General features: G+C 44.1%; 1 protein-coding gene across 1 annotated transcript in view; it reads left to right on the plus strand.

The window, feature by feature from the left end:
- The window catches only part of CHD1 (chromodomain helicase DNA binding protein 1), a gene marked incomplete in the record, with an annotated part of 4,694,407 nt that overhangs the window by 1,174,373 nt on the left and 3,502,198 nt on the right, over positions 1 to 17,836 (plus strand). The window contains 1 exon segment of the mRNA XM_044063873.1: positions 14,568 to 14,692. Coding sequence (XP_043919808.1) covers positions 14,568 to 14,692 — 125 coding nt within the window.

Raw genomic sequence — 17,836 nt, forward strand, 5'->3', positions numbered from 1 at the left:
TCCCTCCTTTTTCCCTAAGTAAACCTGTGATTATCATTTTAGAGGCAAGGAGGCCCAGTACTAGAAAATATTATGGTGAAAAATGGAAAAGATTCTGTGCCTGGAACCAATTTCAAGGGATGAGCACAGCAGCGCCCAATTTAACTCAGATTTTACAATACTTAACTGAGATGCTTCATAAGGGCCTGTCTTTTTCCTCCCTTAAAATCCATGCCTCAGCCATTTCAGCTCATTATAACACAGAACCTCCCCTCTTCTCTCATCCACTTCTCAGACCGTTCCCTCAGAGGGGCCAAAAATTTTAGACCACCCAGGAGAGCTCCAACCCCACCCTGGGACCTTAACTTTGTTTTGGAGAAACTCACTCTACCTCCTTTTGAGCCAGCTGCTACTGCAGACTTAAAATTTCTTTTTTGGAAAACAGCTTTCCTTTTAGCAATCACTTCAGCTAGAAGGGTATCTGAATTACAGGCCCTTATGGCAGTGGAGCCTTTCATCATCTTTCAGGGTGATGGAAAGGGTGTCCCTCAGAACCAATCCATCCTTTATGCCCAAGGTGGTATCCAGTGTGGCTCTTAATCAGTCCATTCATTTGCCAACCTTCTTTCCCAATCCACAGAACAAAGGGGAATGGATACTGCATTCCTTAGATGTGCACAGACAATTTAGATTCTACTTGGACAGGACTAAGCCTCAAAGGAAATCTGAACAACTGCTGGTGGCTTTTGCTGCAGGGGCAGAGGGGAATGCTATTTCAAAGCAAACCATTTCTAAACGGATAGGCCATTGCATTCATTTCTGCTATAAGCACCATGGAAAAACCTATCCCCCAGGGGATCAGACCTCACTCCATCAGGGCTGCATCTACCTCTACAGCCTTTCTCAGAGGCATCCCTACCAGGGACATCCTAGAAGCTGCTACCTGGAGTTCTGTACATACTTTCACCAAGCATCATCATTTGCCACTTTTCTGTAAATCCAGAGCTGGCTTTGTCACTGCAGTCTTGCAGGGCCTTATAGCTGGTCCTAATGCTATCTAAATTCCTCCTCCCAACCATAGCTTTGGGAATCTACCCAAATGTAATGACTGCAACAGTGAAACACAAAGAACATAGTACAGTTGTGTACACTTACTGTAAATGTAGATGTTCGAGTGTATTCACTGTTGCAGTACTGGTTACTCTCCCTCCAGCCCCCTAACTTCTTTTGGCTACACCTCTACTTTCCTTTACTATGCTTAAAACCCTTTTTGGTGTATGTGCTTTTTTGTTGGAGGTATATCTTTGTGCTTTTATGTTTAATTGCTTCCCATTAGGGGGGGCTCCTGACATCTGGGGCAAGATAAACTGATGTAATGGTGTCTGTTGCATGTTTTATACTCCTGAAGATCTGACGGCATGGAAGAAGGGACAGCAACCAACGCAGGACCCAAGACTTTGTTAATCAGGCTGACTGAGGGCAACCTGCAAGCAGATTTCCCAAATGTAATGAGTGCAACAGTGAATACACTCGAACATCTACATTTATGGTAAGTGTACACAACTGTACTTATAAAGAAAAGATCAGACCTGACACCCCCAAAGGAACAAAAAAAAAATGAAAGATTTCTCCAAAGCAAACTGTCGCCTCCTAAGCAATGGTACAAGTGGTTTCAAAGCCGCTGATAACACAGACAACAAGTCTTATGCGGAGGAGTACACAAATGCCCTATACAGCCACTTAAGGAAATGTATTGACTCAGCCGAACCTGACAGGACTAAAACCAGGTCCTCTCTTAAAAACGAGCCACCCCGGTGGACTGCAGTATAAATAAGTTATACAACAAAAGAAAGAAACTGATATCTACGACTACAACTAGTTACGACTACTGAATCCTACACAATTGCACTTTATAAGCACTTACATGAGTGCATGGCTTGTGCTGTCCCAAACAGAACCAAGACTCTATCCTCCAAAAACAGGAAACCAATCTGGTGGTCCCCTACCATAAACAAACTGTACAACAGAAGGAAGAAACTCTTGCAAAAGAGAGTAAAATCCCACGAGTGGAGGAGCTCCCTGGTCAGCCTCAGTAAGAAGCTGCGATCCCTGATAAAATCCTCCAAAGCTAGTTACGAAAACAAAATCGCCACTGATTCTAAAGACAACCACAAAGCATTCTATAGCTATGTCAAGAATCTCAATGGCAACACTCAGATCTGCTCTGAGTTACAGCACAATGGCACTAAATATACAGACCCAACTGATATTGCCAGCATCCTGGCAGATAGTTTCAGTGCTAACTTTACCCCCCTCTCACCCCCTAAAGAGCCCATCTTTATACCGGAAGAAATGCAGATTTCCTGTAATCACGGCTGCACAGGTAAAAACCACACTCTCCAAAGCCAGGAACACAGCATCTATGGGACCAGGCAACATCCCAGGCTGCGTTCTACACGGACTGGCATCCCACCTAAGTACCATGTTCAATCATAGCCTCACCTCAGGCTTTGTGCCTGCTGAATGGCGCACAGCAACGGTTATCCCACTCCACAAGGGGGGAGCCACCACGGACCCCGGGAACTACCGCCCCATTAGCCTGACTAGCCTGGTCTGCAAGGCCATGGAATGTATCATCATGGAACTTATAAACAAAGAAATTGCTAATCTTCAAACTCTGGATCCCACCCAGTTCAGGTTTGTAAAAGGCAGATCATGTCTGCTAAACTTGATAGACTTCTTTGAAGCAGTCACCAAAGCCGTAGACAAGGGTAAGGTGGTTCACAGAGCCTATCTAGATCTTTCCAAGGCTTTCGACACCATCCCCCACTCTGGAATTATAGATAAACTCACTAAACTAGGTATAAATCCCTGTGTCACAAGATGGGTTGCCAACTGGCTCACTGACCGAACCCACACTGTGAAAGTAGAAGACTCCAAATCCGACTTCAGACCAGTGACAAGTGGAGTACCACAGGGTTCAGTCCTGGGTCCTCTCCTGTTTGGTATCTACTTCTCTGAAGTACAGGCTAACACAGAAGGTCTTGGCTAATGAAGTTCGCAGATGACTGCAAACTAGGAGCCATAATCGAAACTCCTAACGATGTGGACATCCTACAAAAGAGCCTCACTGAAGACATATGCCTGGTGTCAAAGCCGTGGCCTCAAGCTCGGTGCCAAAAAGTGCATAGTCATCCCCTTTGGTAAAAACTCTGTAACCATGAACTACAACATAGGCGGTAGTATACTTAACACTGAAAGTGTGATAAGAGACCTTGGGACACAGGTGGACAGTAGTCTCTCCCTTGATAATCACATTGCCACAGTAGTCAGGAAATCCTTCTACATGGCACACCTCATCACAAAAGGTTTCTCATCCAGAAAAATAGAGGTCATTGTTTTCCTCTACTCATTACTCATTAGACCCATTATAGAGTACAACGCCCCTTTTAATATGTACCTCACAAGACATCTACAACTGGAACGGCCGCAGAAATACCTCACAGAGGATTACCGGCCTCAAACAGATGCCCTACGCAGACCGTCTCAAAAAACTCCAGCTTTACTCAGCCGCATGTTGCCTACTCAGAGGTGATCTCTGCCTAACATACAAAGCTATGTCAAACCCAGAGCTGTTGGACATGCTCCACTTAAATAAATCCCAATCCCTCTGAGCTACACGCTCTAGGGACCTAAACCTTGTCACCACAATAAACAGAACATGCCGGAGGGATAGATTCCTGTCCCAGAGACTTCCCATACTCTGGAATAAACTACCTATCTATATCAAACAAAGCTCTTCATTAGCACTCTTCAAGAAAAATCTTGATGATTGGATGGGAAATAGGAAATTCACCCCGAGGATCACCTCTGTGGCTCTGCTCGTCAGTGGCACAGGAAAATAATTTTCTTGGGTGGCAAAAGCCAGGGTACCTTTTTGGCTGGGCTTGTATAGGCCTCAGGGCCGATAGCCTAGTTCCTACCTATGAACCTGTGAATAAGAAGCAACATGCTCAACAATGGAAGATTACCCTACACAACCTAAACAAGCAAATCAGAAAACTTGTCAAGTTCTCTTAAGCTAGTTACGAGACTAGACTGGCATTCCTAACTAAAGACCATAAGGCATTCTTTAGCTACATCCGTAACCTCAAAAGGACTACCCTGCTGTGTGCCGAATTTCGAGGACAGCACCACTCACACTGAACCTGAAGAAATTGCCAACCAGCTACCTGATTGATTTGGCGACAGCTTCACCCTCTGTCCCCACCAGCCATATCCTATAGCATTCTTAATACCTCACCCCTACCAATTATCTCCAAAGAACAGGTCATTCATGCGCTCCCCAAGGCCAAAATATGGCATCCATGGGACCAGATAATATCCCAGGCTGCATACAAAATCTAAAACAAGACATAGTGGAACCACTTAGCTGTCTCTCTAACCACAGACTGAGTACTGTTTTTTACACCAGTGGAATTAAGACCAGCAACAGTAATCCCCTTGCGCAAAAAGGGTCCATCAACCAACCCTGGTGTGTATATACCCAGTAGTTGACCAGCCTTATTTGCAAGGCCATGGGAAGAATCAATATGCACCTTAAACAGGACATAGGCAACCTTCATATTCTTGACCCAACTCAGACTGGTTTCATCAAGGCTAGATCTTGCTTATTAAATCTGGTGAACTTCTTTGAGAGAGTCACCAAAGCTCTGGATGAGAGGAAAGCAGTACCACATGGCTTATCTTGATTTAGCCAGGTGTTTGACACAATTCCCAACTTCGGGGATCATTGAGAAGCTCTCCTAGCTTGGTATTAATCCATTCTTCAGTAGATGGGTAGTAAACTGGCTCACAGATAGAATGCACACTGTTCAAGTTGGGGAATCCACTTCCACCAATACACCAATTACTAGTGGTGTACCACAAGTATCTGTACTAGGACTTTAAGTGCTTGGGATCTATTTTTCTTGAAGTCCAGTCAAATGTAGATAGCCTGTGGCTTACCAAGTTCACAAATTAATGTAAACTGGGCACTATCATAGTCTCCCAACATTATCAACAAATTACAGAATCCGTGGCCCTGACCGACAAATGATTGGTGCCAGGGCCACGGACTGAAAATGAGAAGAAATGCCTCTTTATCCCCTTAGGCAAAGTAAGTGGTCTCTGCTGACGTACTTCTATTCACATGTTGCAGTATTCTGCACAGTTGGGTTTCCTCCTCTTTCTACCCGAACATCTGGCCAGTATGCAAAAGTTTGCAGTCACTTGCATGGTGCATAGAAGTCTGACGTGGCTAGCTGAGCGTCGGCTGTAAAACTGATTTCTGCACACACCAGATTTCAGACCTTCTCTTCCACCAGTTCAACATCAGGTGTTCCTACCTTCCTGGCTGTCAGATCTTCAAAAACTCATACAAGTGCCCTGTTGGGGAACCTTTAATTTAGTCATTGCATGTTAGTGCGTGTTCATGTCATCCAGAAAGGGCAAGTCTAAGTGCGGCCATCAGATACCTCAAAAAGATGCCCACAACTTCTGTCTATTCTGTTTAAAGTCGCATGACTACAAGGCCTGCCCTATCTGCCCAGGCCTTTGTACCCAACACCTTACTCAGCTCACTTCAAGCGCTCAATCTTTACCTTAAGAACCAACATCTAGCACAGCGCTAGGTATGGAGGGACCTTTCAACTTGCCTGCTGAACCACCAAAGAAAATGGTCAAGACTGCAAGGCCTACTACTGCAGCTGCGCCTCCCTTGTCTGACACTCATCCTGTGGCCAGTATCGGCCTGGATGAACGCCCAGGTTCCACCGTTCGCAGTATGGCAGGTACTGATTCGGAAGCCACAGAACTCTGTGTGGAAAGCACGTCCTTGGGTGCTCCACTGATGTCCGTTTCCAATGCCGAGGGGGAACCAAGGCTTTCGTCAGACCAACCGAATCCCTCCACTCTTTCAGGGTCCGTCCCTTGGCCTTCTGAACAGACGCCTGCTAGGTCTTCGCTCAAAAAGAAAAAGAAGCAAAAGCATCTCTCACCTATTAGGGAAAGTCCATTGGATTGGCAGGCTTCTTCACAAAGCCTCTTTAATGCATTTATGGCCTTGAGGCCTACTACACCAGGGATTTCCCCAGTCCCTCCTCCAGTTCTGAGCCCTAGGCCACAGACCTCAGAACCCTCTCAGGTGGAAGAAGAGGAATACTCTAATTTTTCCTCAGGAGAATCCTTCTCTTACACCTCCCAACATACTTCTCCCCTTGGATATGCTTCTCCAGAGGAGCAATCTGCTGAAGCTGATTTCCCAGCAGAAGAACTCATTTTTGGGGAAACCATAGCAAAGATGAGAGAGCATTTCAAGTGGGACTCATCTGAAATGACTGAGATACAAAAATGTTATGAGCTCCTCCAGATGGACTCTGCAGCTCCCACAGCTTGTCCCACCCATTTTTCCAGGCTTCCTTGATGCTTTCTCTGCAACATCCGTGAATCCAGACTCTCAGGCTACAGCCCCCCGCAGACCCGATAGGTTTTACAGGATCCTTCAGACAGCCAAATTCCTGGTAAAATGTTCAGCAGCTGACCCAGCCACCATCCCAGTCTCCACTGACAAGGCTTCAAAGTTACTGCCCTCCACTACCGTCTTCCCTGCTGACAAGGATAGCAAAGCCATGGAGCGCTTGGGCAAAAAGGGATTACACATCTGCAACTTTGGCTTTCAGAGCAATCAATTACCAGGCACACACGTCTAAATATGCCTGGGCCCTTTTGGAGAAAATTTTTAAACGGCTCAGTCATTGCTGAGTGTCCAGCCAAACTCATTTGTCCTCTCTTGTTTCCCTGATCTCTGAGGTTACCGGACACTCTATCAGGTGCAGCTGTGATGCTACTGAAGCCTCAGCTAGGTCGGCAGCATCAGCCTCTGCCCTTCAATGGTATTCTTGGCTACGCCTACAGCCTTTACCAAATGATTTTAGGGCCAAGCTAGTGGATGCACCCTTAGACAATTCAGCCTTATTTGGTTCCAAGGTTGCAGACTTGTTTAAGACCTTGCAACAAAAAGGTAGAGTTGCAAAATTTAAAACACCTGTTTGTGTCCAATTCCCAAGTTTCAAAGGAATTACCTGTCCAAAACCCAGTGTATCAGGAAGCATTCAGGTCCTGCTTCCTCTTCCAGACCTAGGAAAGCTCACAGGAAACAATCCACTCTTGCAAGGGCTTCACCATCTACAAGCCAGAGGCCGCCCTTTCAAGACAGGGCAGGTAGTGTAGGACTACCTACCAGCCTTGAAACCCCCACCCCCTCCCTCTGTCCCTCCCTCTTTACAACTCTCACGGTCTCCAAGTTTGGAGACGCATTACTTTAGAGAAGTGGGTACTTTCAGTAATGGGGCACGGCTACTTCATGACTCGGATCATGCCTCCAAAGAGGAGGGGAACTCCCCAGCCCCCAAAAGAACAGCTTCCCCTCTTCCAACCAGTTCTAGACAACCTCATGGTTCAAGTGCCATCCAGCCTGTCCCACAGTCTGCAAGGGGAAAAGGTTTTTATTCTAGGATTTTCTTAGTGCCACGGACAGATGGGCCCTGGAGGCCAGTATTAGACTTCTCCCATCTAAACTTGTTCCTACATGTACCCACCTTCGGGATGCTCACATTGCCAAGCCTTTTCCCCCGATCCTACCTCAAGGGTTCATGGCCACCTTGGACATCAAGGATGCCTACCTACACATCTCCATAGGGCCCAACTTCAAGAGTTTCCTCCATTTCTATGTGGCCTCCTCTCACTATCAATTCTCGGCCTTGCCCCTTGTGCTTTCTACAGCACCCAGAGTCTTCACCAAATGTCTGGCACCAATGATTGCCTTCTGCAGGACTCAAGGGATCCAAATCTTCCCTTAGTTGGATGACTCATTCAGTCAGACTGCAAACAGTCCCTCCTGCTTCAGCTGCAAGAAATCATTGCCCTCCTCCATTCCTTAGGCTTTCAGATAAATTGCCCAAAATCTCACCTGGACCCTACCCAGGACATAGTCTTCCTCGGGTGCAGGATTCGGACAGACATCATGAAAGCCTTCCTTCCACCACAAAAGGTGGAAAGCCTGACACAGTACCTGCTTTTGGTACTTCAAACCAAGGAAATGATTGCAAGGCGGTACCTTAGGCTCCTGGGCTACATGGCCTCTACTATACCTATGCTGCTGTTAGCAAAATTTCACATGAAGCTGCAGTGGTACCTCCGGTCTGTTTTGACCCAGTACTCCAACCCCCTGGAGTACAGGGTGCCTCCCCTGCCCTTTCTCAAGAAGGAGATCCATTGGTGGTTGACCCAAGTGAAGCTCAACCCAGGTCTTCCACTCCAACCTCCTCCACCAACACAGGTAATGTACAGAGATGCCTCAGACCTTGGTTGGGGAGCAATGCTGGGTCTCCTAAAAGTGCAGGGTATTTGGCCAGAAACACACAGGAATGAACATATCAATGTAAGGAAAATGAGAGCACTATTACTGGGCCTTGCAGGCCTTTCAGCCCAGGCTACAACAGGGACCCCTGAAGCTTTTCACAGACAATACTATAGTTCTGTGGCATGTCAACAAGCAAGGGGGATCAAAATCTTTCTTACTTTTCAGACTAGCTGTCCTTGTGTGGGAACTGGCCACCAGTCAGGGAATTACTCTCCAGGCAGTATACATCCCTCCACAAAAGAATTTTCAGGCAGATTCCCTCAACAGGTCCATGACAATGTCCCATGAATGGATGCTACACAGGGATGTCTTCTTGGACCTTGTCCACTGATGGGGTACACCTCAAATAGACCTATTTGCCTCCACCATGAACAGACAACTTCCCTCTTTCTGCACCAGACTGCCAGAACCTCTGGCGATGTCAACAGATGCCTTATCAGTCTCCTGGAAGGTAATGTTTCTCTATGCAGTCCTCCCTTCCCTCTTGTTCTGAATGTCCTGCTGAAGATTCAGCAGGACAGGCCGAAAATCTTGCTGGTGGACTCCCTGTTGGCCAAGTTGGCGTTGCTTCCCCCTCCTCCTGCAACTAGCCAAGGGCAGTCACCACAAGTTACCCCTCGGAGTGAACCTTCTCACACAGGACAAGGGAACCCAAATCCACCCACAGTGGCATTCTCTACACCTCACCTTGTGGATGATAGGATTCTGATCCCTTTCAGGCAACTATACAGCGAGGACGTGCTCACTGTCCTGCAGGAGGCCAGGAAACCTAATACCAGGATATTCTGCGTATCCAGGTGGAAGAGATTCTCTATATGCTGTCTCGGAAGGCAGTTGGACCCTTTACAAAGTGAGGTTCCTCTAGTGCAATCTTACCTGTGTGAAGTGTTGCAGACAGGGTTATCATTCTCATCCATTAAGGCCCATTTGTCTGCCATTTCTGCCTATTTACCTCTGGAACACCCTTTACCTTCCGGATTGCCTGCAAAACTGTTCCTTAATGGGGGTACTTCATCTCAGACCACCAAGGAAGCCTATTCCCAACTCCATGGGACCTGAACTGTGTTTTAGAGAAACTCACAGTTCCTCCCTTGCATCCAAAGCTTCTCTAAAACTCTGTACATGGAAGACTGTTCTGCTGGTGGGATTGACTTCAGCTAGAAGAGTTTCTGACTTGCAAGCTCTCATGGCTATGCCACCCTTCCTTGTCTTCCACAGAGATAGGGTAACTCTCAGAACTAACTCATCCTTCATGCGTAAGGTGTTCAATGACTTTTCCTTGAACCATGCCATACGCCTGTCCACTTTTTTCCCCAACCGACAGGGGGACAGTGAGAGAGTATATCATTCCCTTGATGTGCACAGAGCTCAGATTCTGTCTACACAAAACTAAACCCATCAGACAGTCTGACCAATTGTTTGTCTCCTTCCATCCTAGGGTCCTGAGAAAGGCAGTAACTAAGCAAACCATTTCAGTCTAGTTTCCAGGGCTATTACCGTTTGCTACACACAACATGGGAAAACCTTACAATGCAGTGTTAAAGCACATTCCACTAGGGCTATGGCTTCATCTGGAGATTTCTTCAAAGGCCTGGACACCTCCACTGTCCTTGAAGCAGCCACTTAGTCATCTGTACCCAACTTTACCAAGCATTACAAAACAGACCAGATATTCAGGTCCAGGGCGGGGTTTGCTAGGGCTATCCATCCTCCATGAATTCCTGGAGAACTCTTCTAGGTCACCCCCCCCCTTCCTCACAGTGAGCTTTCGCACTCGCCCAACTGTACAGAATATGACAACATGTGAACAGAAGGACATAGAAAAGTTGTGTAAAATTTTACCATAACTATAGATTTCCTTCTCTTCCATGTTGCACTATTCCTTTCCCCCTCGTACTCCTCCTGATATCAGGCATTTCCTTTCTTGGATGGTACAGGACTTTGCATTACCTTCTCTGGGACTGGTTCTAACTGGGGCGCTCAGTTCTGAAGTATGGTGCATGCAGACGTCACTTTTATGGCCCTCTCTCAGGTAGCCATATCAGATGTCCTATGCACCATGCAGTGACTGCAAACTTTTGTATACCGGCCAGACATTCGGGTAGCAAGAGGAGGAAACACAACTGTACAGAATACTGCAACATGGAAGAGAGGGAGATATATGGTTATGATAAGATTTTACACAACTTTTCTTTTGCGATATAGAAAACACTCCTCTAAACTCATACACAGGGGTGCGAGATGTGGGAGCACAGGTTGATAGGAATCTCATCTTCAATCACCATGTGTCCACAGTGGTAAGGAAAGCCTTCTACACTGCACATTTCATATATAAGGGCATCTCATCCAAGTCCAGGAAGGTCATAACTACGTTATAGTCGACCCTTATCAGAAAACTGATTTGAGTACAATACTCCCTTCTGTTTGCACCTCACCAGATACCTGCAGCAGCTGGAGAAAACAGAGTTTTCTAATCAAGAGAATACAGTGCCTCCAAGACATTACCTCCATTGAAAGAGTGAACACCCTATAACTGTACTCTGTGTCATACAGGCTGCTGAGAGGTGACCTGTGCCTGGCCTACAGAGCGGTCTCTGACCCAGCCCTAATGGAAGTGCTGCACATCCGCAAATCAAATGAAACAAGAGTCACTTGATCCAGGAATCACAGCCTAGCCTCTGACACTAATAGAACTTATGGGAGAGACAAATACGTCTCCCAGAGATTGCTGCTCCTCTAGAATAAGTTCCCACTTCATGTGAAGCAGAGCTCCTCAATTACCCTATTTCAATGCAGTCTTGACAATTGGATGGGAAATCGCAAATTCATCCTGGGAGTGGAACGTATGGCCCTCATGGACATAGTATCACTCTGCAAACAACCAACCTACTCAGGGTTTTTTTTTTTACATGGCTAGGCTTGTAAACGCCTTAGGGCCATTAGCTTTGTAACCTCTTATGCCTGCTATGACCCTATGGTAGTATACCCATATATCTTAGGCTGTTGAAACTGTAATCCTATGTATTGACCATAGCACAATTATGCTAATAAACTAACCATGACTGTAGATTTTTTAATAGATTCCTCCAAACCATTTTTCATGATCGTGTTCTTTTTGTTTTGTGTTTATTTTTTGGGAGTTCTTGCCTCCTTCCTAGGCTTTTGCAATCTATCTGATTTTCATTGGAGCTCCATGTGAGCTCCTGGCAGTTGAAGTGCAGAGAAGGTGATCAAAGCTCTGGTAGGCTGGATGGTGCATGGGGTAAGACTCGTGCAGCTTAAGCTACTGCAGTGGTGATCTGTTATAACATCTATTGTTATAGTAAACTTTCTGTGAGGCATGGCTTTACCACTGATCGTATGACTTGTTCCCAGACCATGTAATGCCAGATATTTCACTTGTTACACCTCAGACCCTCCATATGTTCCTTTTTTTATATATTTTCGGTTGTCATTACCCACTTAATCCAAGCCAACCAGACTCTTGAATCTAGCAAGAAACGTGTGTAAGACAGGACACCATTTCAGAGCAGTATATATGTGTTCTCCATATGCACACAAGCTAGGCAGTTTGAGCATCACCACCTCTTACTCGTGTTGTAGACCCAACCAAAAAAAAAAAGCAGAGGGATGGGTGAGTGGGTGCATGTCTGTGTGGAAATTCTTGTGCATTTGTGCGGTTGCTCATGAGAGACAGCCGCTAGTACATTTAGGACTGAAGTGTTTAATGTGCACAACAAGTGGTCTTGGTAAAAGTGGTGTAGAAGTTAATGGTTCTGTATTTTTTTGAGTCCTGCTTTCTCACTTCTCTGTAGTATTGCACGTTTGCCTTGGCTTTCCATTTAATCTGTCCAAGGGTCTGATTTCTTAGTGTCATGTTTTCTGAAGCTTCATTGTGTTGCCGCAGTATTCCCTGATCATTTATCGACCAACCTCTAGTTTGAGAGGGTAAATTTAGAACTACAGAGTGCCAGTAAAAGAAATTGAACATTTGGCTTGGTTCCTAATGGAGAATCATTTTATTTTAGTTATGTCTTACTGAGCTGGTTAATCCTGCTTGTCAAAGTCCATTTTCAAGGATGATCCAGATATGAGGCAGCATAAAACAGAAAGGTGAATACTTGGTGAAATAAAGGCACAGAGATGTCCAAGAATACTAACTGTTGTACTTAAACAAGAACTTACATTTTGTCTGCTGATACAAGTGCACGATTTGCTGATTTGGAGAATGTAGTGAGTAAGACAAAATTTAAGAAAGGTTTTAAAAATAGAATTTGTGCTTGAGATTTACTTTGGTAGGTAGAAACATTTATAATTAGAAAAATACATGCCCATCAGATTTCTGCTTAAAATTTTTCTCTGTGACTCTTAATTTAGAATTGAGTTAACATTGTAGATTGCCAGAAACAGTTGTTCTTCTTTCGGCTTTTAGGGTTAGGGGTCGCCGTATCGGAACTCCGGTCCGCTAATGATTGGCAGTAGATTTTTTTGCGGGTGCCGAGGTGCCAGCTTGACGCCCAACCTTCAATGAAGGCACGCCCATTCTGCAAATGTCTTTCGAACGCCACTCGACTGTGGGGAGGACATGCAGACTCCACACAGAAGGCGCTCCAGCCAAGAATCGAACGGGAGAACCTCTTGCTGTGAGGCAACAACGATTACCAGAAAACAGTACCAATTTGTAAGTTACAGACTTATTTGACTTGAGGAAATTCTGTCTCTAATTTGGGTTATTTGTCTCTGTTTTTTTGAGTTTATCCTTTGTTCTTGACAGAGGTTTAGACTTATAAAAAAGTGATGCGAAAAAATGTTTTGAGTAGGCAGTGTGGAGAAAGTTTTGTGCATATAGTACTTGAATTACTGTGCAAATGTCCTCGTTAGGTGGCCAGAGTCACATTGGGTTACACTTACAGCACATCATTTTTGTTATAAGGTGAGAGGTACATGATTATTTGATACCTGACAACCTTCAACCATTTTGTACTCTGTTGGCCCATTTGTTTCTTGTTGGATGGAGTGGGCTTTTCTAACCCATTCATTCCTTGTGACTCAGGAACTGATTGCACAAGCTGTGAATCAACCGTCCATTAGAGCTTTTTGATTAACTTTCCTAACACCACTGTTTAGTAGCTGATATGAGTACCTGTGTTAAGGCAGGGGCTACTGTGCCCTCCCATAGCATATGAATGGTTTGATAAACACACGAACAACAGGGGGTATTCTGTTACTGGTTTGAAACAAATCCATGTCCCCTGTTCTGGCCATTGCATTCCACCCTCCCCTGATTGGCTTTCCAGCACCTCAGGTGCAAATCAAACTGGAGTTGTCCGGGTGTTTGCTAGTACTTTATTCACAGCCACTATAGAGCTGGCAAACATTGTTGAAGCTTTATTTTTTATTTACCATTTGTTGACTGGGTTACTTCCACTAGACCAGTGTGTTATCTTGTCTGAAGACCTGAGGTGGTGTTCAAACTAACTGGGAAATTTAACCAGGGCACTGGGAACTTCCCTTTTTTCCCCAGTAAGTGATATGGGATCTTTATATCCATCAGAACTACCAGCGATTGTGGTAGATGAGACCTCTGTTTAACACCTTATCTGAAGGACAGCATACTCATATGTGCTGCACAGCAGTGTCAGTACTGGAAAAAGAGCCTCGGTACTTGGTGTCGGAGTAGCACCTACAGTTTTCTGATTGTCCAGCACCAGAGGTGTGTGCTGCCTGTTGAGCCACTGACCTTCTTAAGCATTTTACCTTCCAGCCAAGTAGGCATGCTGAGATGGAAACATCTGTGGCAAATGTTAACATTTCTGTGGTTATCTGATGTTAACAGAAATGTGTGATGGCATAGCATACTATTGGTGGCATGCATTCACTGTTTTGGCTTAGAGTTTTCTTTAGTCCTTTTGCCACTGCTCACAAGTGCTGTGTTAATTTGTGCTGTAAGTAGTTAAAATTATGGCTATGTTTGAGCTTGATTTATTGTACTTTATTCCAGTATAGTTACATGATGAATTAATACCCAGTAGGTTCTTAAACTAGGTACAGCTTTCATTTCCATACTTTTCTGTGGGCTGTATTGTTTCTTGAAAACTATTAACTTGAAACTTTGCTGTTTCCTTAGGTATTAAAACAAAGGCCAAGATTTGTAGCATTGAAGACACAACCAGGATATATTGGAAGTGAAGGCTTGGAACTTCGAGATTATCAGCTGAATGGATTGAACTGGCTAGCACACTCATGGTGCAAGTAAGTAATTACAAACAGCTTTTTGCAAATTGCAGTTTCATTAGATGTTTGTCTCATTTTGAATTTTTCCAGATGTTTAGGATTTCTGATACCTTGACAGGAATTTGCTACCATTCTTAAATCAGTGTGCAGTTAAATTTCATGCCATCATTCTCAATTCAGTGTGCAGTTAAATTTCTTGAAGTCTGCATTGCTTCAATGCTTGTTTGCCAAGAGTACTCTTCTCAGCAGCCACACCTTACCCAGATGCTGCAGTATGTTTTTTCTTATTTCTATTTCTTAATTGTTGGTATTGGGTGATCCCATTAATCAGTACTTCATTTTCCACACTTCCTTATGGTTCATTTTTCCATTGCATCATAGCTGCTTATTAAGTGTTTGTAGAATCCCCGACATAACAGTTTTGCCACATTGTTGTGCCTTTCAGAGTATGGTATCGCTTTTTTCTTCCTCAAAATGTGTAGGGTTTGAAACTGTGGATTTGTATACTGTCCTCTCCGTCTGTCTCTACTAATGGGGTATTTATCCTCGTGGAGGATCCGAGCTGGCAACTTTCCACATAGATACTTCTCCATTGCTCAAGGTCTTCCCATCTCCCATAGTGCAGTGTGCCCCTACTGTTCCCCAGATCTCATTTGCTGCTTATCCAGAAGAGATGCTGTCCACCAGAGCCCATCAGTACTGCTCAGATAAGTGTTGAACTTTTTTTATTCAAGCTAGTTGTTATAGATACTTGCCATCATTTTCCTCCTCTTGTATCATATTAGTTTTATATTATTGAGACATGTAAGTTTATTTTAATGTTTGCCTCTTCCTCGCCCTTTATATCGGGGCCTACCCAAGCTTACTCTTTCTTGTCATTAGAAAAAAATATCTTTTTTCCCCTTCCCTTTACTTCTCCAACCTTAATGTTTTTCTTGCTTCCAATACATTTTTGCACACATTCATTAATATTTACTATTTTTTAGTAAGGGAGAAAACTATGAGTTTCCTTAAGTACTTTGTGTGGGCATAAAATTCAGCCGTAGGATAGATATGAACTTGACTTTTTGTGCCTGGTGATGGACTACTTAAAGAACAATGCAATATCTGCAAGTCTTTGTCTTAGTTTTTTCCTTAAAAGAGAGAGAGAAAACAAATTAATCTGAAAGTGCCGTCTTCCTTCCACAGCAGGAGACTTTGCGTCTTCTAAAGAAAAGGTGAGAAAGATCGAGAGAGAAGAACAAAAATGGAGAGCGAGAGAAACAAGGCACCAATCCATCTCTCCTGCACCAGAAATAAAACCATCTCTTCTTTCTTATTTAGTCTCAGATCTGCTTGGAACACGATTCCCAAGTGTTCAGACAAATATCACAGTGAAACTATTGTGATTCTGGACATATTCCCTTGTACCAATACATTGGCTGTAGCAGAGGGAGCTCTTCAGGTTTCTGGGCTCCAGACATTTTTCAATTTTATTCCCTTGGGTCTTCATATCTACTGGGAGTGCTTTAGCTATTGACAGGGAATGAATGAATGATGAGAGCATTTGATAATACTCAGATAAACATGAGTGTTATCCCAGCCCTGTCTTATTTTCTAGGGTGGATCTGGTTGGCCCTTCAAGTTCTATGTCCACTACTACTTCCCACACCTTTTTGTAGCTTGATGGCTGTGGAGCCAGAATTCATCCTACAACATTTATCCCTGACTTGTACGATCCCATCAGTCTGCATAGACTGCATCTGACAGACTCCACTTTGATACCTTCAGAGTGGACTGTCACTGCTCTGAGCAGTCAAGGCCTCACTGCCAAGTAATGTGCTACTTTGGCCAAGTTCTCCCTGACAGGATCCTCAGTACTCTGTAGGTTGGCTCCAGTATCAACCCCTGAGCAGATTGGCACCTTATTTTCTGGGGTGCACCTTTTAGCTGTATCTGCCACCTCTTTCTGGACAGAGGCTGTTCTAGCTGGGCTGTTCTTCGTGCTGTTGGGGGTGCACATTGGCAGTAGTGTTTTTCTAGAGGATCATAGCCAGTCAGTCAGTGCAAGAAGAGGATGCTTTCTCTGTTTTGCCTTAGCCTTTACCCACCGGTCTTGGTCCTTGAGCTCCCATCTTTGGCCCAAAGGACTGAACAACTCTGTGTGTTGAACCAATCCTTCATCAAGGTTCTAAGAACACTTGTTGATCCTCTGACTTCCCTCCCTAGGCTTCCAGATATTGTCTGTGCAAAAGGAGCCACATTGATTCCCCCACTGAATATCACCAGATGCCAACCTTGATGAAGGGGAAGGTACTTCCTGGTCCCAGGAAGTTCTCGATATGGATAATTCACAAGTATTGGAGTACTGCAACAATGATCAGTGGGACATACTGTTATGGTAAGTTATTACACAACTATACATTCCCCGTGAATGGAGGAGATACAATTTGCTATGCTGCAAATGGATATTTTCAAATGTTCTTCATTTTAGTTACTGTTGCAGTAGCCTAAGTTGTATGGGTTATAGTTATTTATTTGACATTTGTTTACCAGGGTGGTCTGACTGGGTCTACAGAGCCCATGTTCAGCAGAGGCCCGTGGAGAAAAGCTCCACATACAGTACAATAAAAATACAGTAAAATCCAATACAGTACAAATCATATTAGAAATATTATACAAAATAAGGTGAAAGAACAAACTGTGTTAAAATATATACTGCACTTCTAGATGATTCTGTAGAGTTAAAAACATTATAGACAATAATAGTCACTCTCACTGTACATGATGTTTCCAAAACATAGTATGTATGTAGAGCAATGTGTGACATTGACTGCTCTAGAACATGGATAAATAAATAGAAAGTTAGTTTCCATTAGGAAAATAACAGCCAGAAAGTTAGTGATGCAGAAATGTATTTATTTGACAGTTGTTAACCGGGTTAGTCTGACTGGGCAAAGCCCTTTTTCAGCAGAGACCAGAGAAGAAAAGCTACGATATTACATTACTTAAACCTTATGTAATGTAAACAATTTGCAAGAGAAAAAAAAACAACAGTGAGTACTTAAGACTAACTGTACATAACTAGCTCAGTTTTCACATAAGAAACAGTTTCTGTGGAATGTAATAAAAGTACAAGTAACTCAGAATTATCGGAGATAAAGATACAGACAAAACAGTGTA

This window comes from Protopterus annectens, chromosome 2.part2 (assembly GCF_019279795.1).
Source record: "Protopterus annectens isolate FY-2018-M chromosome 2.part2, PAN1.0, whole genome shotgun sequence".
Lineage (NCBI taxonomy): Eukaryota > Metazoa > Chordata > Ceratodontiformes > Protopteridae > Protopterus > Protopterus annectens.